The 24,128-nt window shown below is 37.4% G+C and overlaps 1 protein-coding gene across 1 annotated transcript in view; it reads right to left on the bottom strand.

Annotated features, from left to right (window-relative positions):
* Positions 1-3,421: 3,421 nt before the first annotated feature.
* MIGA1 (mitoguardin 1) overlaps positions 3,422-24,128 on the bottom strand; it is a 72,251-nt gene continuing 51,544 nt past the window's right edge. Inside the window, exons 5-12 of the mRNA XM_081817034.1 lie at positions 18,031-18,149; positions 17,700-17,772; positions 16,955-17,041; positions 15,743-15,841; positions 13,647-13,781; positions 11,969-12,022; positions 9,874-9,990; positions 3,422-7,301 (exon numbers count right to left, since the gene is read on the bottom strand). Of these exons, the coding sequence (XP_081673160.1) occupies positions 7,083-7,301; positions 9,874-9,990; positions 11,969-12,022; positions 13,647-13,781; positions 15,743-15,841; positions 16,955-17,041; positions 17,700-17,772; positions 18,031-18,149 (903 nt within the window). The 3' untranslated portion in view covers positions 3,422-7,082. The remainder of the gene's footprint in view (positions 7,302-9,873; positions 9,991-11,968; positions 12,023-13,646; positions 13,782-15,742; positions 15,842-16,954; positions 17,042-17,699; positions 17,773-18,030; positions 18,150-24,128) is intronic.

Raw genomic sequence — 24,128 nt, 5'->3', positions numbered from 1 at the left:
CACAGCATGCAAGGCCTGTTTCTTCTTTCGCCAATTCATTCATTCATTCATTCATTCATTCATTCAACAAATACACAGTTCTAGATACTGATACAGCAGTAACAAAGCAAATAAAAAATCCCGCCATCATGGGAAGAGACATTTTGTGGAAGGGGGCAGACAATGAGCAAATAAACTATGTACTTAGTGATATCCACGACGGATAAATCCAGAGCAGGAAAGTAGGGAAAGCCATGAATGGGGCGGGTGGATACTGAGGGGACAGCCTCATTATAAATCAGTCCTAAGGAAAGGGAGACAGTGAGCTAGGTAAATCTCTGCAGATGCAGAACATGAGTCATGTAAATATCTGGAAACACATGAGGGAAAGGGGTCCAGGGAAAGATTATAAAAAGCCCGAGGAGGATCCTGACATGTTCTAGGAAGAGCAAGGAGGCTTGTGCGGGTGAAGCTGGGCAGGCAAAGGGGGAAAGAGGAAGCGGAGTGGGGCAGGACATGGCTGGTGAACCCTTTTGCCCAACGTTGGAAGGACTTTGGCCTTTAACGTGGGTGGCCATGGTGATTCTGAACAAAGTAGTGACATGATCAGACATATTTTTAACACGTTCACTCTGGCTGATGTGCTGCAAATACACTAAATGAAGCAGGGAGACCAGCTGGGAGGCTTCCAAAATAGCTAGGCTGGCAGGTGATGGGAGTTTGGACCACAGTGATGCCTGTGAAGATAGTGAGACGTGCTCGGCATTTTTTTTTTTCTTGGTACATTTTAAGAAGTAGAACTGGTAGATTTTGGCAACAGATTCAACATGCGGTGTGAGGACCAAGTTTTTGGCCTAGAAGAATGGAGTTGTCATTTGCTGGCATGAGAAAGACTGGCAGGAGGAGGTTAGGCAGGTATAGTCAGGAGCTCAGTTTGGATAAGCTAAGTTTAAGACTATTGGAAATCAAAGATTTGCCAATTTGTATGAACATTCCTCATATAGCTCATATACCTGAGTCACTTGGGCTTGTTCTCCCACTTGATTGTATCAGATGCATGCTATCGAAATGACATCAACATTACAAAAGGAAGAAATATAAAGGCAAAATGAGTTATGGTTTTATAAAAGCTAGGATGAAAGCTTTGAAGACTTGATAGATGATAAAAATTACCATCAAGCTAGATGTGGGAAAGACAAATATATAAAATTGGGTACAAAATTCAGTATACATTGCTTTTCATGTAAATTTTTTCTCCTTCAAAAGTAAGGGAAACTGGAAATCCCAGATGATGATTTAGCGGTGCAGTTTATACAACAAAGATACCTCAGAACCCGAATGGATCCATATTCCAAGTAAAGGCCTTGACCCTACATCAAGACTGCCCGAAGAAAAAGGTCTACCTTAACTAGATGTAGTGTATTATCATTCCTTATGGTGGTGTCCAGCCACTAAGATGACCCCAAATGATCCCACCTTTTAATATTAGCCTCCCACATTGTGTCAAAAAGGTGGTCTGCATGATCAATATAACATGATATGTTAGCATGGTATAATGGTATGTCACTTCCAAGTCTAGGTTATAAAAGATACTGGGTCTTTTGCCTTGATACCTCTTGGATTACTCAATTTGGGAGTTGCCAGCAGTAGTTTTAAAGAGACTCAGGGAGCTCTGTTATGAGGCCCATATGGCAAGGACCTAACGCCCCCTGACAACAGCCATGTGAATGAGCAAATCTTGACAGCAGATCTTCCAGTCCTGGTCAGACCTTCAAATGGCTGCAATCTCAGGAGAGACCCTGAGCCACAACCACCAGGAACAGCCATTCCGGGATTCCTAACCCTCAGCAACTGTGTGAGATAATGTTTGTTGTTTCGAGCTGCTAAATTTGGGGATAATTTGTTATGCAGCAGTAGATAACAAACACACTTGCTTTAACCTACTTTTTTAAATTAGCCACCCCCTACCACATTAAGGATCCAGTCCTTTTTAAAGCCTGTGGGCCTATTCTCTCACAGTGTTGTAAAAACAAAACGAAACACACATGCAGCAAAGTTCTGGAAATCATGCATTTCAAGTGCTTGCAAATGTCAAAGTGCTCCTCTATATTCAAGCATTATGGTATTATTTCAAACATAGCATATTATAAAAGTTCCGTAATCTCCTATATATAAATGTACTTTGTGAAAGGCTTTTGTGACACACATAAGAGACAGTTAAAAGCAAAAGGTTGAGGTGGTATTTGATGTACCAGTTGCTTTGCTGTGGCTTTTAAGTAAAGAATAAAGTGTCGTAGGAGGGTTTGCTCTTCTCTTCTGTACTGGAATTCAGTCCTTCCCTGCATAAACGATGAAGGTTACTTAGAGGTAGGAAAAAAACAAAAAAACAAAAAACACCTTAGCAGACAAGAGAGCTGTTCATGATCAAAGATGTCAGCAGCATGAGGAGAGAGCGAGATCAAAGGAGAAGAGGTGGCAGGGTAAAGTATCACAGAATACAGGGTATGAAAAGAAATACTATATAATAAAAGTCAAAAGTGGCATAAGAACAGTAAGGAAGACAGTGGATGAATCAAATGAGTTAATAGAGATTTCCAGCAAAGCCCTACAAATAATATAACAATAAGACACTGAGATGCTTGTAGAGACGTATTTTAAACACACCTAAAAATTCAGAGATGTTTAAGGTTTTTATTTTTCTTTATTTACTTAAGTAATCTCTACACTCAACGTGGGGCTCAAACTCATGACCCCGAGATCATGAGTCAAATATTCTTCCGACTGAGCCAGTCAGGCGCCCTGAAACCCAGAGATGTTTAAAATATACAAAACATGACATTCGGGCAGTGGGATGGAAGAGGATGGCATGGGACAGCCCAGAGGATGGTAGGTGACAAAGAAAACAGAAGAGGAGGCTGAGGTGCTGCTCCAGCCTCCCGTCCATGTGCAACCCTGTCTCCTCGCTGGGAAGAGTGCCCACAGACTGGGGTGCTTTGGATTGTTTTTCCATCCGGGGAAAGCCCCCTTGCCATCTGGTGCCCCCACGGCCGGCCCAGCAGCAGCCCCTCTCCTTGTATGTGGACTCTGACCAGGAAGTGGGGGGAAATGGGAGGTCTGAATAGGGACGGATGCATGAACATCAATTAGATAAATGTATATTGTGTTTGATGGCATTCCCAATCCAAACACCTTATTAATTAAAACACAAGTACTCTGGCTTCACTCATCACAGAAATGTCTTTTCTCCTACTTCATCCACAGAGGCGATCATGTGCTTTGGCACTCGATTCCAACAGTTCTGCGGTCGTCGGCATTCTCTGTGCCCATGTATGTGGTCTAACGAACACCGAGAGCTCCCATGTGACAGGGTCTGATGAGACCAGTGTGATCTTGCAAATATATATATATATATATATAAGTATTGTATAAAATAGTCAATACATCAGTAAGATGTACCATCACTGTTTTATTTGGCAGTAGTAGAAATACATCCATGTTACAATGCTTATTTTAGCTAAAGAGCCAGTGCTATTTTTTTTTCTGCTACTGTAGTGTTTCACCTGTAAATTCATAAGTACAGTCCCTACATTTAGGAAATAGACGCATTTACTAATATCAGCCAAGTAAGGACAATACATGGTTGTTCCAAACTAAGCAAAACATAACATAATAGAATCATTAGGAACAAAGAAAGAATGCCCTTATTTCCACTAATCACAGATTATACAAATTCTTAAGTCTCACAGAGAAATTTCTAAATGTAATTAATCCAAGCAAAAAACAAAAGATTTGAATTCAGCCTAATTCTTATAATCACTTTGAAATGTATATTCCAAATAATTTCCTAATATGTGTTCACATTAAAATAAAAGCAAATTGTCATGAACATAATTTAAAATTTCTGATTATGAAAGGTCACAGAGAAGTATATTAAATGTTACTTTGGCATTTCTATTTCATAGGTTTAAAGGAATAATAAACTAAATTCTTTTGTGATGCAAATAAGCACTCTTTAGGTAATCATTTAAGCAGAAAATGTGACATCTTTTTTTTTAAATTGAAGTACAGTTGACAATGTTACATTAGTTTCAGGTGTGAAAATGTTACATCTTAAGGCAAGAAAAAGTTTGTAAATATTTTTTATAAAGTCATTTAACAATAGAATAAAAATAAATGGATGCAAATAAACAGTACTATTTTATGAGAGAAAGTTTTTTGGAGCTGACTATAACCATATGAAAAACTTGGCTTCTTTTTTTAAAAAAATCTCATTTTGACATTTAATAAACATATTGTAAGCCTTAAATGAAGAATTACTAGCTTTTTAGTTGAACAAAAATGTAGAGAAACCAAAATAGAAAGTTAAACATAAATCACCTGAACAGGGATCTTTTGTCTTCCAGAAAACAAGAGGAAAAACCCATTTTCTCAGGATGAATTCAAGGCCCCCTGATGATCAGGTACACAGGAAGATGGTCGGTAGTAGGACTGGCGGTGGCAAAGGCCATTCTCTGACTGTACCAGCGTGAGTGTCTAACGGGGTTTTTCCTAAAAAACTCTAGTTTAATCATTTTTTATTATTTGTAACATTGCGTTAGTTGCTTAACCCAATTTCAAGGCAAACTGAAATTGGTACTTATGTCTTAAGTACTCTGTTGTGGTCAGAACCATTTTTAAGAGATGTTTCTTTTAAAAAGTTCAAGTTTCTTCCCTTACAATAGAGAGGGGTTTTTTTTCCTATACTTATTACCCTGAAATTCTATTTGGTCACTCTTGTCTCTTTTGTTTTTTGGTTTTTTTTAAGATTTTTATTTATTTATTTGACAGAGAGAGAGACAGCGAGAGAGGGAACACAAGCAGGGGGAGTGGGAGAGGGAGAAGCAGGCTTCCCGCCAAGCAAGGAGCCCTACACGGGGCTCTATCCCAGGACCCTGGGATCATGACCTGAGCCGAAGGCAGACGCTTAACGACTGAGCCACCCAGGCGCCCCACTCTTGTCTCTTTTGTCAAAGGCCACAAAGAAAGCATTTTGCTGAAGTAGTAGCTATGTAATTGACCAGAAACAAATGAAACTCAAACACTGAATTTGACAAACCAGCCTCTTGAATATGGGCAACTTTTTTTTTAAGGTGAAGTGAAAAAAGAGAAAAAAAAAAACACCTTCTGGAAAGCCATTCATCTTATCTGATGAAATAAATTCCCCAGAGTTATCTTATGTAGTAGCAGCATTATTAAATAGTGCAATTCTTCAAAATAGATTTCAAATAATATCTTCCTCAAATAAAAAAGTAATTAAGTTTACTTACAGCTTTGTTTATAAAACCACAGCTTAAAACAGTCAGCCCCCCCCACAGGAAAATTAATATAAACAAATACCTGTCTTGCCTACACAATGATGGGAATGTGTGCGTGCACACACATGTGTGTGTGAATCATTCAAGGTCAATGGTACCTCAACAAGAAGCTAAAAATACAAGATATGAATTAAAAATTAAACAACACATAATGGAATTTTTAGCTTTGATACTTCTAATGCTATTCCTCCATCAATAATAAGACTTGTGAATAGCCAATTGTTAAATTAAGAATATATGTAAGAAACGTCCGGAGCTAAATATCAGAGCAATATTTCATATTGTTTAATGCTGTAACCCACACATTATGGGACACAGTACATGCAAAGAGCATAAAGATTCTGAAACTCATAATTTGTAACTAATATTACATAAATGTGGCACAAATGTAAATTTAAAACCTTAAAAGATTATGCTTTTCTCCCTCACTTTTTATTTTCTATTCATTAGTCAGAAGCTAGGCACTTTAATCTAAAAATTCATTTTTAAAAAATATATTTTAGATCTTTCTGGGTAACTCCCTCTTGAAATAAATAAAGCCCACCTTAGGAGCAAATTCCACGAATCCAATCTGTTGGTGTGCTGAGTGAGCCACTTTACATAAGTGGTATATGATTTAGACACAAAATTAACACAGCTCTGAATGTATCTAATATACTCTGAAGAACCCTACTCATATGAACAACTCATTTGTTCATTTATTTATCATAAAGGACATGAAATATACTTCCATGCCATTAAAAAATATTTTGTTCTATATTCAGGGGAAAAAAACCTTTAAAACCTCACGAAGATTCAAAGTATGAATATTTTTAAAATATGGGCATAATATGACAAATTCCCAGTGTGCTATAAGTTCTACAGAAGGAGAAAGGAGAAATTATTTTACTGTATCCAGATTAATACCTTCAGATATTGGGAAATAGTTTCAAAACTACACACAGAAAATCTTAATTACCTCTCATAGTTAATAAATGTTATCTTTTTAATCAATAATCATTCAAGGGAAAATGCTCTAATCTATAAAAAGATAACAGAAATTTCTTCAGTCTCGTTATTCTAACTTATAGGACCAACAATAATATATTTTGGAAACTGAGTAAATCTAATATAAACTTCTAACTTGTAAACTTCTCAGTGTCAATTCATTTAAATGTTTATAATGATACTCAGCCATTACAATTTCTTTGATTCAAACATGAGCAAATGCACAAGCCATAATGTAAGCAGTACATATTAAACACGACTACTGCCTATACTTGATTGAATAATAAATTACTTTACAATGAAAAATACATTTTCAGGCAAAGTTCAATTTGTTGACACTAGGAGTAATATATTCTTACATAAGGGGGCCACAAAGGTCTTGGCTAAAGTGTATATTTTCAAGGTGCAAAGTATAAAAACAGAGCTTTTGAGAAGGATACTGGACTTTGCAGACAGCTTTGGGATGACAAATCAACTAACTCCCAAGTACTGGTTTCAATTCAAGCAATATTTCTATAAAATATACAGCATTTCATGACTTAAATTATTACCTAAAGACAAGAAAGCGCCACTTTGGATACAGTACACAGGGATTCAACTGACAGAACTTCTGTGTAAATACAGTATGATCACTCATTCTCTACCAGATGTCTTTTCCCTCCCTGAGTCCATATCCCCCAATTCCTTGTAACACGTGGTACAAAATCAGTAGTTACCTTAACTATTTCATAGCACACTCCAATGGTATGGTTTTTATGGTACTTATTGTACTTTGGCTTCCAACAGGCCACTGGACATAACATGACCATGACTACTTAGACAGCTACTTGTATGCCTCAGTGCATCAGCTCCAAGATAGGCCGTTAACAGTTCAGTGCGGCGAATAAGTAACTGCATGAGGTCTTCAGCCAAAGTCTCTATACTGGAATAGCGCACCTTCTCGAAGTCAAAAATGTCTTTGAGAAAGAAAAGAACTTGATTCTGGAAAATGAACATAAAACAAATTGGCACTATCAGACCAAAATTACGTTAATCTAAATAGTTACCAATATTGTAACAAGCACTGAAATAGGAGTCAGAAGGCCTGACTGCCCGTACTAGTCTCATATCCCATTGGAAAAGGGACCTTGAACAAGTGATTAAACCTTTCCTAGGTCTCATTTTCTTTTTCTGTAAAATACGGGATACTACTACTTGTCCTTTATACTATTCACGGCTGACATGATGATGAAAAAAAAAAAAATCTATGGGAAATGCCTGTAAACCTTAAAGCACTGTCTAAATGTAAGGGGCTACTATTAATTCTTTCTTAATAATTGACATTTTCAATGTTACCTCTGAACACTGGTACTACTTTAAGACAGAAGAGTAAACTATTTCCAATAGTTGGAACTTTTAAGATTTTTTTTTGTCTTTTTTTTTTTTTTTTTAATTTTAGAGAGAGAGAAATCACCACTTTGTGCAGGGAAGGGGCAGATGGAGAGGGAGAGGCAGAGAATCTCAAGCAGATTCTGCGCTGAGCGTGGAGCCCCACTCGGGGCTTGATCCTATGACCCTGAGATCATGACCTGAACCAAAACCAAGAGTGGGACACTTAACTGACTGAGCCACGCAGGCACCCCTGTAACTTTTAAGTTTTTCTTTTTTTAATCTTTAAAAAATGTTTTATTTATTTATTTTTGTGAGAGAGTGAGCACATGCGCACAAGCAGGGGGAGCAGCAGGGAGAGGGAGAAGCAGGCTCCCCGCCGAGCAGGGAGCCCGATGCGGGGCTCGATCCCAGCACCCTGGGATCAGGACCTGAGCCGAGGCAGACGCTTAACCAACTGAGCCACCCAGGAGCCCTAACTTTTAAGTTTTAAGTGTATATTTTTCTGTATATAAAAAACTTAAGATACATGAAAAATAAAAATTTCAGGTCTCAAACCACTGGAAGATCTGAAGGATATTTCATTTCAGTAAGTTAATACTTATGCTGCAACTCATTTTTTTACTGAAGTACAGTTGAAATACAGTGTTTTATTAGTTTTAGGTGTAGAACACAGTGATTCAACAAGTCTACACATGACTCAATGCTCCCCATGGTAAGTGTAGTTACCACCCGTCACCATACAAGGTTTTTACAATATTATTGACTATATTCCTTATGTTGTACTTTTCATCTTCGTGACTTATTTATTTTATAACTGGAAGTTTGTATCTCTTAATCCCCTTCACCTATTTTGCCCCTCCTTCCAATCCCCTCTCCTCTGGCAATCACCACTTTGTGCTATTTATGATTCTATGGTTTTTTTTGTTCATTTGCTTTGTTTTCTGGTTTCCACATATAAGTGAAATCATGGCATTTGTCTTTCTCTGTCTGACTTATTTCACTTAGCACAATACCCTGTAGGTCCAACCCTGTTGTTGAAAATGGCAAAAATCTCATTCTTTTTTTCTGAAACTCATTTTAAGCAAGTTGTATACTACTAAGTCACAGGCTGTTATGCCATGATGGGGAAAAAAAAAAAAGTAATTCCAAACAACAAAAAACAGAAATACTTAATTTCTATCCCACAGAAATCAAGAGTTAAGAAGTACTAGGAAGGCACACTACATAGATTTGCTTGACTCTGTATCTGGATGAGTTAGCAATCAACCTGTCGAGCCCTGTCATTTTATAGATAAAGAAAAGGAGGACAGAGCATGATTTGCCTAGAGTCAGGCTGTCCATTAATGACAAACTTAATTCCCAGTCCAAATTCTTCCCACTAAACACATACCTTACCTTTTGGGAGTTCAAAAAAACACGACTCAAAAATTGATCAGTTTTGAATGACAGTAAAATAACTTTTCCTAAACACTTATACAAATGTTACATTAACAGCACATAAACATAATAATTTAACTTTTTAAATGAACAACAGAATGAAAATCCACACTTTCAAACATCAAAAACTTTCAAATTCATACTTGATTATGTTTACTTTTATTTGCTCCTTGAAACTCAGCCTAAATTCAAGACAAGGAAATAATGAGACTTTTCTTGGCACCGTGCCAGGCAGAAAATTCTGCAAGGAGCTGTAACTTGTGTTTTGGCAAACTGCTAACAACAGGGTATGACCTTAAACTCCCATGTTAGCTCTCACAACTGGGTTTTATCATTCATGTTACCTTACACCAGAACTTCTAAATTGCCCACATGTGCAATAAAGACACATTATTATTTGATTTATACATTTCAGAAGAGTCCGAGGTGAAGAACAACTGTCTGCAGCAACTTGATTGTAACAGGGTAACACCCACACAAAACCACGTCTCACACCACACAAAAGCACAAAGCCATTATAGAAGGATTTGATAAGGTGAACGGACTTGCTGAATCTACTCTGGGATAAAGCACCAAATCTATATAATAACGTTCCACTGGCATTGAAACACTGAATTTAGGTGACTTTTATTAACTACCTTTCATTAACATTCTTTTTCCTACAAAAGCAAAAACAAAACAGAATAAAGCCTCATCCACTTTTTGATTTAGAAAAAAAAAGAGATGATTCAATGACTGAACATACCTTAAAGAAGCAACATAAATCATAGAGAGAATTTCGAGGACCCAAAAAGCCCCAGGCGAGGACAGGGCTGATTTGCTCACAAATGGCATAAAAATGGGCAAAAAATCCATCTGGGATCTGTTGGGAAGTAAAGGAGAATCGAGTTATTTTTACCTTCTTGAATTAGCTATCTCTAGCAGAGAAACTTAAATTGCTATCCATCATATGATCAGCTTTTTGAGGATAGACCACGGGTTAATGATGAGCCAGCCTACTAAGGAACTTTTAGAGTCACAGAATGTTTTATATAATTTTCATATCCTAGCCAACAGTTTCAAATGTGCTGAGGAAGATTATTTCTTGAAGGCATTTTCACCTCATAAAAATACTTCATAAAAAAGTAATCATATCAGTGTTACAACCAAGCAATAACAAGAATGCTATGGTGTTCCTTAGCAGTATAATTTTTAGGATGAATGAGATTACTATGGTTTCAGCTATTAAACAGTTCCATTCAATCACTTAATTAAATTACCTGAAAAAGACCAAAGTGATTTTTAAATGACTAAGCACAAAAATATGCTTGTTAGAATACTAACTTTTAGTTGAGGAACCAGATATTATTGAAGCATTTAATTGTGTAATTACTACCTCTTTTTGTGCAATAATACATATAATTGTAATTTAGGAACCTCTCTAACTTTATTAACTTTCTGAATTTACCTTGTTAAATAACATCCTGTGGGATTTGTCATATAGCATCAACTGGGGATAACTATGCCTTAAGATTCTGTCTCCTGGAGGGGTTATTTTCTATTTTATAGGCCCCAAAACATCTTCTAAACCTCCATTTAAAAAATATATATACTCTAGCAGCAATTACATTTAATGAGTACCCATTATATTCCAGATAATGTGCTAGGTTCTATTTAGTCTAATAAAACGTTCCTGAAAAAGTAGGTTGTGTTAACATCATAGAAAGTGATACATCAGAGGAGTTAAGTAACCTGTCCTAAGTCACACAGAGCTAACCAGTGAAGGCCAAAAAGTTATGAAGGATGCACTGAAGTTATTATTTAGTCTGAGAGGTTCTGCATATATTAAAATTCTAAATCCCATAGACTCTAACTGTAGTAGGAGTTCAGACAGGTAGAACATGAGCATGAGCTGACTGAAGAGACAGGCTTCCCCAAGTAATAACATGAGCTGAACTCAACAAGAGGTAAGATATATTTAAATACAGAGGAAAGAGTACGGCATTCCAGGTCTAGAAAATAGTTCCCCAAGAGGGGAGATATATAGGTAATCTGTGGATATGGACAGAAGATTAGTCTAAGGTATGATTTATGCTAAGAAGACAAAGTTATATATGTTATTATCATGATTATTATGGAAACTACTACTTATTAAGCTCATTTTTATATTTACTTTTCATTATGTTTAAATGAAGCTGGTTGATATTATCTTATTTCATTCTTACACCGAGCCTGTGAGGCAGGCACCAATTTCATCTGCAAATAGGAGAACTGGAGGTCAGCTGATAGTCAGGAACGTGCCTGAGGTCATAATAGCTAGTGTAAGAATCAAGCCCAAGTCTACAAGTCTGCTCCCTAGCCCCAAACCAGTGGTTCCCAAATGTTAAGAGTTTAGAATACTCATTTGGAAAGCTTGTTTAAAACACAGGGTCTCTGGAATCTTTTTTTTTTTTTTTTTTTAAGTTTATTGAATGATAGAGTACAAAGCTCCCAAAGAGGGAGGGGACCTGAGAGGGTTGCCCTCTGGAATCATTTTAAACAAGAATTATTCACGTACATGGTCCCCAGAATTATCTTAAAAATTCTATCAGAGCCATTTCTAACCCTAAACCCTCTCTCACATAGTAGAAATCCCATGCATGCCTCAGTTTTCTCCACTGAAAACTATACAGAATGTTAAGGAAGAGGAAGAAGGAATTCAAAACAGGGGAAGCCAACCCAGTATCAATAAGTCACTCTTCCAGCTCGAGGAACAGTCCCTATGAGCTGCCATCCCCACTTGAGAACTGACTCAGCAGTTTCTTTGACAGGAGCTTCATATTACCCAAAAAAGAAGAAATCGAAGGCATAATGAAGTTTACCTTCATCTGCTGCCTTTTCTGTTTCAGCACTGACCAACAACTTGAAGCCACAGCCTAAATATATACAGAGGAGAAAAAGACTTACATTTATGACTATATAAACTTTGCATTAGGAGTGATTTTTATTAGAAATTCATAGGTTTATGGGTTTAAAATGTTCAAAACATTTTAGCCAGTCCTGGTTCCTTCTATTGTTTCTGAATAAATAATGAAAAGGTATTTTGTTTTTATAAATTTTAAATTAAATACAAAGCCACTGAAGGAAAAAGGCTGAGCTCTGGCACCAAGAAACCTGGTTACCTATAATTGAACTCTCAGTTCTCCAGTTCTCTTCCTATGGGAAAAGAGTGAAACTATGTGTACACAGATACACATATACAACAGCTGTTCCATGCATAATAATAAAGACAACACAGTATTTTTTTTTCTTCAAGAACAGTACTGCTGGAAATAGTTGTGGGTAGAGCTAACAGTTATTCCAATAAAGAACTAAGAAATACAACCTTAATGATAGGGACTAAAATACCCAAGCGGATCTTAAGGAAATCTGGCATGGTCCAACTTTGATCAAGGTCACTTGACCAAATCAGTTAAGAAATGGGAGAACATGTAACTTTTATGGTTAAAACATATTTTGAGTGAAAAGTGGATTTATTAAAAATTCTTTAAAATTTAGTATCAGAAATTTCCAAAATAATTGTGAAATAGGCAGCTGGAACATTTTTTTAGAGGCATTCTAATTGCAGCATGAATATCTATTTTACCTACTTCCTTCCAAGTACATACTTAAAGCACAACAAAAAAACAATGTCAACTAGAGATCTGAGTACAAAAAAACCAGAGAAACTGAAAACATTCAAAGTATAGAATATAGTTTAAACCTGTTTTATTTTTGCATATGCCTATTTCTTTTACTCCTTTTTTAATTTTTATTTTTTATTTATTTATTTATTTATTTTTTGTTTGTTTTAAAGATTTTATTTATTTATTTGACAGAGAGAGACACAGCGAGAGAGGGAACACAAGCAGGGGGAGTGGGAGAGGGAGAAGCAGGCTTCCCGCAGAGCAGGGAGCCCGATGCAGGACTCGATCCCAGGACCCTGGGATCATGACCTGAGCTGAAGGCAGTCGCTTAACCAACTGAGCCACCCAGGCGCCCTCCTTTTTTAATTTTTAAAAAATTTATTTTCAACTACTCTCTACACTCAACGTGAGTCTTGAACTCACAACCTTGAGATCAAGAGTTGCACTCTCTACCGACTGAGCCAGTGAGGCGCCCCTTCCTCCCCTAATTTTTGATAGTATTTGAGAATATAAATCTCCATAGTTTCCTCTAAAAAAATACATACTGTCTTTTTACAACTGCTGTATTTTAGGTTAGTCACAGAGACAGTTCAGTTACATTTTTGGTTAGGCCTGAACTGGTCTGAAGCCTGAGTTTGAGATCTGAAGAAACACTAGTCCTCCAGGTCAGCACAGGGACAGACAGAAGAGCCAAAGGGAATTTCATCTGAAGATGTTGTGTATCATACACATCTGATCCCAGTATCAAAGATTGAGCCGTTTCCACACTAGTCATTCTATAGGCAGATATATAAGTAAATCTTACTGATCTTCCCAGTTCTGACCATTTCCCATCAAATTTAAATGGTTGAGAAAAAGGTAAACCACCACTTACAGTTTCTTTGAAGGAGGAGTTTAGCCAGCGATTATTTACTACATTCTGTATGGATGTGGGTGGGTTTTCTAAATCTTCAAAGGAATCCATTAATATAAAATCCAGAACAACATCATAAAAATTTAGATTTTTCACCTGCATTAAATTATGAGTTAAAACACAAATTATTGTTACATAGAGCTGAAATAAAGTCTGAACCAGGGCTTCATGCTTTATAAGAGCAGGGTGTTTATAGTTGACTCAGATTATATCCCTGACGAAAAAAGGGGAAGAGGAGAGACAAATATGAAAACAACTCATCACCAGAAACTGTAATTCACGTAACAGCTCTTTCTTCCTAGATCCCTTAATCTCTCCTTCACTGCATTCTAGGAGTCCTTTGTCTATGCTTTGCTTATGGTATCCACCATGCTCCATCTGCTTTGTTCTATAGCTCCTGGGATATCTGTCTATCTTCCCCACCACATCATGAGCCTCTTGCTCCTTCATTCAGTCATGCATATCATGTTGTATTACATGCTGTACCAGATGCTCAGACCTCCATGGCAACCAAATGAGATGCTTAGAATTTAGTGGGAAAACAAACAGCAACAAATAATCCCACAAATACACAATTATAAACTGTGATAAACCCAGTAAAGGAAAAAGGACATGGGACTATGAGAGCTTATGATGGAGATTCTAATCTAGACTAGATGTCAGAGAGGGCTTTCTTTAGGGAGTGAGGCATCCCAGGTACGGGAAATACCTGTCAAAGTGTTTCAGGTAAGAAGGAACACAGTGGTGTTGAGTTGAAGAAAACCATCGAAAGTGTGCTGTAGCCTCTATAGCAAAGGGCACAGGGGCAAGGGGCTGGAAACAAGGAGGAAGGGCTAGGTCCATGTCTCTAGTTTTGGATTTTATCCAATATTTTGGAGCGGCAGTGGTAGAGGGGAGATGCATGATCAGATTTGCATTTTTTAGAGACTGTTTGGCAGCAGTGTAGAGATTGGAATGGAGAGGAGAGAGGGTGACTGGGTAGAGGGATGAGTAGCCAGAGAATCTGGCAATGCAAAGACTCTGAGGCAATCCAGGGAGAGAGAGTAGTTACTCAGGCTCAGCGATGCTGGCAGGATTAGAGAGAAGATGAAGAAACTAAAAAGACTGACAAAACTCAGACATAAATATGATATGGTAGGCAAGGACCAGGAGGTGTAAAGGATGAGTCCCAGGTTTCTGGCCTGCACAACTGAATGGATACCAATCCCTCCACCAAGTGAGGGAACACCAAAAAAAGAAAGATTATGTCTCTCTGCCTTTGTACCTACTATTTTCTCTGCCTAGAAAGCCTTTCAGCCCCTTGCAAATTCATTCTTTAAGCTTCTGTTACAACAGAATGTTCCAGCCTCATTATGTACTTCCCCTATCGCAGTGCTGAAATCAGCCATTTTTCCAAGGAGTCCTAGGTTCCTTTTAGTGAACAGTGGTACTTAGAAGCAAACCTCCGTGTGCTAGGAGTAATTTTTTTTGAGGTGTTGCTGCTCCCAGACTCTCAGTGAACAGAACTAGGAAGTATTCATATGCTTCTAAATATGTAAACCTTTATATTTATTTCTACATCTTTATACACACACAGTAAACTACAAATTCACAAGGACAGCTCCTACTCCAATCTTAGCTTTTTATACCTTCCTTCCCTGAGAGTGCAAAACCTGGCTCCCATTATTCTCAATATATTTGATTATTTGTTTAATCCTGTGTAGCCAATCCCCCCCTCCTCCCTCTAAGCTGTCTGCTGTCCCATTCAAAACCATCCCTGCCCAGGCCACCACTCACCCTGCTAGGGCCTTCTTACTGATGAAAGAAGAAGGAAGGAGGGAAGGAGGGAGGGAGGGAGGGAGGGAGGGAGGAAGGAAGGATGGGCTTAAACAATTGTTTTCAACTATTGCCCAAAAGTATAAAGACTGTGGTTGTTATTGTTTATGACTGTGATAACCACTACCGCATAATTGGTTTTACTGTCATTTAACAAGGACAAGGAAACAGTGGCCTCAGATTATCTAAATATTATATGTACATAATTAAGGGGAATGAATATACAAAAAATTGAAACTTACTCCTCTAGCAGCAAGTTCCATTTCAGTACTATCCCAGTGATCAGTTTGCTCTAAAAAATAGATCATTTCATCAAAAACATCTTCAAACTTCTTTGGATTCTGCAGAAGAAAACATACTTTAATCCTAAACTCAACTTTATAACAAGGCCCAAGCCTACAAAGTAAATGAGTTACTCTTCATGTATGTTTGTTAGATCTTTATTCTATTAAGTAACTGAATTAAAATACATTTTCAAGGTTATGTCATATTCACTTGGTTTAATATTTTGTTGTTCCAACATTAGTAAAATGTTGTAAGCAAACTGCTTACTAATCAAATATGTATGCCTATCTAGGTCAGTCCTTCAGATGAAAACTTGGTTACAGCAGATACTGTATGATGCTTTTGATGCAGTTCTATTCCTCTTGGAGGAACTCTAGGTGAAATCACTGGGTTTAATCTGTCACGGAAAGGTCAAGAAAGCAACGTAAGATTTACACCGGGAATTACAAGTAGTTAATATCACCTTACATTTATTTTGCACTTTAAAAAAATTTTGCTTTCCCACTTATCATTTAATTAATGATCATAAGAACCCTCTGACATAGTGTACCATAAATATAATTCTATTATACAAATGAGGTAACTGAGGTTCAAAAGGATTGGGTCAGAAAACCATGTGTTCAAATGGCTCAAGGAAGGCCTGTTTTACTTGATTTTTCTTCTCAACACCTGGACACACCTTACATAAAGGGAAGTGGTTCCTTACAGTCTTAATGAAGTTCTTATGATTGCTCTGCTTCATTCAGTCCCATGAATAAGAGTAAGAGGCAGCTCAATTTGTATTTCCAGATTTCTGAAATCTACACTATTTCCTGGAACCTCACTGAACAGGATTTGAGGGAGGTAAGTGAAGAGGTATTAGGAAATAATAGTGGTGGCTATAGTATCAGATCTAATGATGATCCCCATACGACATTCACAGACTTTACAGCAAGCTGGGAATAACATATGAGCAACAACTTGATCAAAATAGTGTAGACTTCATACACAGAAACTAAATCAACCCAAGTAGAAGTCAATGCTCTTTAGGTAATTTATTTTTAATATGTGAACCTTTGAAATGATCTACAAAAACTTTTACTTCTATTAAAAATTCAATGTATTTTAATGTAATGTATGGTAATCTCCAGCAATCAACAGTAAAAAACTTGCCACCAAATCAAGTTTACCTTTCGTGCTTTCACAATTAATGCTGATAAAATTTTCCTTCCACTCTCAGCAAGGAATATCCTGTTGGCTGTTTCTGAAAGTATTACCTGAAAAAATATCCAACCCCAAAGAGAAAAGAAACCTATAATTAATCTGAACGGACGTCTGACTCTATAGCACATCTACACATAAACGACCCTAATACAGTCAATGCATCGCATGCGGCACTATGTCCGCAGGTAGGCCACAGAGAAAAGCTGTCATTTACTAAGGTTTTAAAAAGAGCTCTTGAAACCTATAATCGTAAAAGATTAAAGGGAAATAAATATGAATTAAATTCTGTTCAATTTCATATTAGAAAGTCCAAAATAAATGTTATATAGTCCCCAAAACGTAGAAAAATAAAGATGTTAAGTGATCTTATTTCATTTTAGGAAATCAATGATTTTACAAGTGATTCAAATACAAAACAATCTAGAAAGCCTACTAATTGATAATAAGCGGATTTTTATTTTAAGCAGCCATCTCCAGCGTCAGAACACCCTGTTTGACAAAGTGTGGTGGACCTGGGAAGCCATGACAGAGGACAAAGACAAATGAAGGAACTAGCAGGCAGGAAAAATAAACTTAGTAGATTTTATAGTTGCCATTAAAAATAAGGATAATAAAGAGCAAAGAGCTGTCCTGTTTATATTCAGCTGGACTCTATAGCATGAGGGTGGGGATGAGTGGCTGGGTGAAGTCACTTAATGTTAAAAAAAATACCTGAAAAGCCTGTCGAATACAGTGAAGTTTGGCAAGAAAATCACTGTCTCCTAGGCACTCCAACATTTCAGTTCTATGTAACAAACAGGGAAGACAACTGTTAAACTGCATTCAAGATCAAGCCCACTACAAATTTGGACTCAAATAAGGCTTAACCTCAGGACCTTAATATAAAACACATGTCTTTTCAATAATGACAAAAATGTAAAAAAATTTTTGAGCCTAAAAGACATTTCCCCCCAATCTCATAAACATCTTTAATAAATATTATACCAACATAGCAACAGCACCTTAATATTTTTCATAAACAAAAGCACAACTGAAATGGTACCTAAGCACTCTTGAGTAAATTTTCCCTTCTTCAACTAAATGCATGGCTTCTTCATAAAAAGGGCAGTGGCAGAGAGACTCTAGACTGTAAGCATGTCGTCCTTCTCTGTGTTCTGCAAGCTAAGAATACAGTGGGTTACAACAGATTACACTGATGTAAGAAGAAAAACTTAGAAAATAGGATCTTGCTAACATCAAAACATACTCAATTTGAACGAACCATGAGAGACTATGGACTTTGAAAAACAAACTGAGGGTTCTGGGAGGGGGGGGATGGGTTAGCCTGGTGATGGGTATTAAAGAGGGCACGGACTGCATGGAGCACTGGGTGTTATACGCAAACAATGAATCATGGAACACTACATCAAAAACTAATGATGTGGGGCGCCTGGGTGGCTCAGTTGTTAAGTGTCTGCCTTCGGCTCGGGTCATGATGCCGGGGTTCTGGGATCGAGCCCCGCATCGGGCTCCCTGCTCCGCAGGAAGCCTGTTTCTCCCTCTCCCACTCCCCCTGCTTGTGTTCCCTCTCTCTCTGTGTCTCTCTCTGTCAAATAAATAAATAAAATCTTTAAAAAAAAAAAAAACTAATGATGTAATGTATGGTGATTAACATAACATAATAATAAAAAAACTCAATTTGATTAAACCATAAAAATCATTCCGTAAGATTTTACAGCTACTGAGCTCTAACTTCACTTTATTTCAAAATTCAGTTGTAAAAATGAGTAAAACTTTGTAACAAGCTTTTGAATTCAACAGCTTAAATCCATAGGATACACAGAAAAGCAGTATCTTATAGTTCAATAAGAATAACTGAAGATGAAGCATTGAGGGAAAAAAAGGGAAGGATTTTATCATCCAAAGAATGCTTAAAAGTATTAGAACTCACAATTGCAAATGGAGTAAAACTTCCTACAAAAATACTGCAATCTCAGTTTGGCCAATTCTAAGGAATTTTTTCTCATAGCCAGCTCTGACTAACCTTTGTCTAACTGAAAAATAGTCATGCACCTCTGGCTAGCGTAACAACGCTACACATGAAATTCCAGTCTTCTGACAATTCATTAAAAAATAACAACTGCAAACACCATAGAGTAGCCAGCTAAGCAAGAAAGCTTTGGAGTGATTTTTATTTTTCAATACCAGATGATCCATTTAAATAGCACGCTGTAGGGGTTTTTGGTTTTTTTGTTAAGATTTTTTAAAATTTTTAAGTAATCGTTGCACTCAGTGTGGGGCTTGAACTCACAATCCCGAAATCAAGAGTTGCATGCTCTACCGACTGAGCCAGCCAGGTGCCCCTGCATTTTTTTTTTTTTTAAGATTTTATTTATTTATTTGAGAGAGAGAGAACACCTGGGTGCATGTGCACACATGCACACTAGCATGCTGGCCTGCAAGCTGGAAGCAGGATGGGGAGGGAGCTGGGGCAGAGGGGGAGCGAGAGGGACAAGAAGACTCTGCACTGAGTGTGAGCCTGATGCAGGGCTCAGTCTCAGGACCTGGAGATCATGACCTGAGCTGAAATCAAGAGTTGGATGCTGAACCAACTGAGCCACCCAGGTGCCCCTGTTTTTTCTGTGGGGTTTTTTGGTTTATTTTTAATAAACATTTTATAAAATTTAAATTCAATTAATTAATATATAACGTATTACTGGTTTCAGAGGTATAGGCCTGTCATTCATCAGTCTTATATAATACCCAGTGCTCATTACATCACATACCCTCCCCAATGTCCATCACCCAGTTACCCCATCCCTCCACCCCCTTCCCCTCCAGCAACCCTAAGTTTGTTTCCTGTGATTAAGAGTCTCTTCCGGTTTGTCTCCCTCTCTGGTTTCATCTTGTTTCATTTTTTCCCTCTCTTCCCCTATGATCCTCTGCCTTGTTTCTTAAATTCCACATATCAGTGAGATCATATAATTGTCTTTCTCTGACTGACTTATTTCGTTTAGCGTAATACCCTCTTAGTTCCCTCCACGCCGTTGCAAATGGCAAGATTTCATTTTTTTGATGGCTGAGTAATATCTTTTTTTAAATAGCTTTATTGAGATATAATTCACATACTATAAAATTCATCCTTCTAAGCATACAATTCAGGGTTTTTTTTTAGCATATTCACAGGGTTTTGCAATTAGCACCAACTTTTAGTTCCAGAATATTTTTACCACTCCAACAGGAACCCCTTTACCCATCATCAGTCATCCCCATTTCCCCTTCTCTCTAGCCCCTGGAAACTAATCTACTCTCAGTCTCTGGAGTTTCCTACTTTGGAAACTTCATGTTTACAAACAGTAATGTGGCCTTTTGTGTCTGGTTTCTTTCACTTAGCATAGTGTTTTCAGGGTTCATCTATGATGTAGCTGGTATCAGTACTTCATTCTTTTTTATAAATCTATACCGAATTGTATAGATATGCCACTTTCTTTTTTTATCTATTCCTCAATTGATAGACATTTAGGTTGTTTCCACTTTTGTTATGAATAAGGCTACTTTGAACATTTGTGTAAAAGTTTTTAATATTTTCAATTCTCTTGAGTATATACCTAAAAGAGGAAGGGTCAGATGATTACTCTATGTTTAACATTTTTTTCTTAATTTTTAAATTTTTGTTTTGAGAGGGAGAGAGAGAGAGAGAATCTTAAGCAGGGTGTGGAGCGTGACGTGGGGCTCGATCTCCCAACCCTGAGATCATGACCTGAGCCAAAATCAAAGAGTTGATAAGCCACCCAAGCGCCCCACTGCCAAACTGTTTGGCAAAGAGGCTACACCATGCTCCACTCCCACTAGCGATGTACAGTGATTTAGATTTTTTCACACCCTCACCAATAATTATATATTTTTTAAAGACTTTTTATTTATTTGAGAGAGAGAGCACACAAGCATACAAGCGCACAAGCAGGGGGCGGGGGCAGAGGGAGAAGCAGACTCCCTGCTGAGCAAGGAGCAGAAGGGGCTCAATCCCAGGACCCTGAGATCATCACCTGAGCTAAAGGCAGACACTTAATGGACTGAGCCGCCCAGGTGCCCCTATTATTATCCATTCTTTACATTATAGCCACTCTATAATTAAAAACATTTTTCATCTCCTTACTGGCCTCTATATATCTTCTTTGGAGAAATGCTTATTCAAATCCTTCGCCCATTTTTTTTTTTTAAGATTTTATTTATTTACTTGACAGAGAGAGACACAGCAAGAGAGGGAACACAAGCAGGGGGAGTGGGAGAGGGAGAAGCAGGCTTCCCGCGGAGCAGGGAGCCCGATGCGGGGCTTGATCCCAGGACCTGGGATCATGACCCGAGCCGAAGGCAGACGCTTAACGACTGAGCCACCCAGCCTTTGCCCATTTTTAAATTGGGATATTTGTCCATTTATTGTTGAGTTATAACCATTCATTATATATTCTGGATATGTGTCTTTATAAAACACATGATTTACCAATATTTCTCCCAATCTGCTGTTTTTTCACTTTCTTGTTGGTGTCCTTTGAACCACAAGTTTTTACTTCTGATAAATTCCAATTAATCATTTTTTCCCCCACTTTTCCGCCTTAACTTTCACTCCCTGCTCATGCAGAACATCAAGGTCAGCCAGAGGTGAGGGGTCAGGGACTTCTATAGTCTTTCCTGGATATATGCACAATCCTGCACATGCCTGTGGCCTTCTAGATTTCCAGGAATATGTTGGAACTTTTCAAAACTCTCTGTCAAAATCTCATTGCCCAATTTTTCCTTTTAAGTTTTTTGGTCAGCCTCTTATTAACCCTCACTGGTATCACCACCTCAGGTAGCTATAATGTTAAACAACTGCCACTGATTGTTTTCAACAAAGGCCACAGGAATAGGACTTTCCTTTGGAGCAAGCTCTAAATCAGATCAAATAAAGATTAAGTCCTGAGAATGGAACTTTACAGGGAGCTGCCATATAGGTCAAAATAGAATTTTGTGAAACTTCAAAATCATTAAGTTTCTTTTAGTGGTTGCCAGGCCTGGTTTTTGCAGTAACCACAGTTGTGAGATTTTTGGTTTTCAAGACTATGGAAGAGAGGTGGATGGGAAGAGATCAAGTTAAAAATCCACAAAGTTCACTGTTCTTAGGGAGATTCAGCCATTCTTCTTGAAATAAAAAGCCCCTTGAATTTCTGAAATGTCTTTGATTAACATTCAGAGTTCTTAAAATTTTGATTTTGACAATTCTTGCCAGTGTTTTCATTGCTTTTATGGAGGAGATTTTTGGAGATTGTTACTCTATCATTCTAGAAGTATTTCTCCATGCTGTAGTTTTGGCACTTCATATGCACCCAGTGCTGTGCTAAATGCATTAACTTGATAATTTGATTTCATCTTTACAACAATTCATAAAGTAGGTACTGTTATTATCCACATTTTTTTTTAGTTTTTATTTATTTATTTTATTTATTTTTATTCTTATGTTAATCCCCATACACTGCATCATTAGTTTTAGATGTAGTGTTCCATGATTCATTGTTTGTGCATAACACCCAGTGTTCCATGCAGAACGTGCCCTCCTCAATACCCACCACCAGGCCGGAACTTGCCCCAAGTCCCACAACCAAATGTTGTGATCACAACCAATTTAAACCCAGGCATTTATTCCAGAGCTTATACTTTTAAATATCAAATTACACTCTCCTATCAGCCTTCTCCAAAAACCCAAGGGGAAAGAAGTTTAAGCATCAGCAATATTTAAGATAGTATAAATATGGCTATTGGTCAGAGGCAAAAAAAGAGAAGTAAACAGAAATGACAATATCTGATCTTATATATTCTCTGCTTTAATATTTCCCCCCATATTTTAAGGGAAACATATTATGCTAAAGGCAATGTGCTTCTGAGGTTAAAAAAAACTAATACGTTTTAAAATAACTTAGAAAATCTTTAGATATTAAATAGTTTAAAGTTTTGTACCACTATCAACACAAATAGGATTTATGTTCACCTGCTAGTAGGGAAAAATCTTAAGGAGGAAAGTGGGACTCCAATTAAACTTTCTACATAAAATAATTTATATTAATAAGAAATGAATAAATCCAACAATGAGAGATTCCAGAGTCAAGCCTCTTATTTATTGAACTACCTTGCTTATTGCAAGGTATATATATATATAATGAGATGCAAGAGTGACTTGGTTGGGCCTTATCTTCCTTGGCAAGCAATGACTTTGCTGAATGTGGAGTCATTTTTTTTTTTTAAAGATTTTATTTATGTATTTGACAGAGAGAGACACAGCAAGAGAGGGAACACAAGCAGGGGGAGTGGGAGAGGGAGAAACAGGCTTCCTGCGGAGCAGGGAGCCCGATGCGGGGCTCGATCCCAGGACCCTGGGATCATGACCTGAGCTGAAGGCAGACGCTTATCAAGATTGAGCCACCCAGGCGTCTCTATATCTGTGAAATTCTTGCCATAGTCAGGATAATGAACATATCCACGATCTCCAAAAGTTTCTCATTCTCCTTTGTAACCTCTCCCTTTGCATCTCCCTGTCCAAGTCCCCTCCCTCGCTTTCCCCCAGGCAACCACTGATCTGCTTTTGATCACTATAGATTTGTTTGCATTTTCTGTTTTATATAAAATGGAATCATACAATATGTACTTTCTTTTGTCTTTTTTTCTTTCACTTAGTCTGACTTTGAAATATATGCATGTTGTGTATATCAATAGTTAATTCTGTTTCATTACTGCATAGTATTCCATTGTATGGATATACCACAGTTTGTTCAGCTGTTGGCAGACATTGGGTTGTTTCCTGTTTTTATTTTTTAATTGTAAGTTAAGCTGCTAAGAACATTCCCATACAAGTCTTTGTATGGACATATGCTTTCATTTCTCTTGGGAGTGGAACGATTGAATCATAAGATAGGGATATATTTAATTAAAAATTTTTTTAAACATTTTAAAAAAATTTTATTTGAGAAAGAGAGCAAGCAGAGAGGGGCAGAGAGGGAGGGAGAAGGAGGGAGAATCTGGAGCAGACTCCTCACTGAGCAGTGAGATCATGATCTGAGCCAAAACCAAGAGGTGAATGCTTAACTGACTGAGCCACTCAGGCACCATGAGATATATTTAATTTTTTTTTTT

Source organism: Leptonychotes weddellii, chromosome 4 (genome assembly GCF_054177405.1).
Source record: "Leptonychotes weddellii isolate Sample4059 chromosome 4, ASM5417740v2, whole genome shotgun sequence".
Taxonomy (NCBI): Eukaryota; Metazoa; Chordata; class Mammalia; order Carnivora; family Phocidae; genus Leptonychotes; species Leptonychotes weddellii.
The sequence above is the reverse complement of the archived record's forward strand: the minus strand, read 5'-3'. Positions and strand labels throughout refer to the sequence as shown.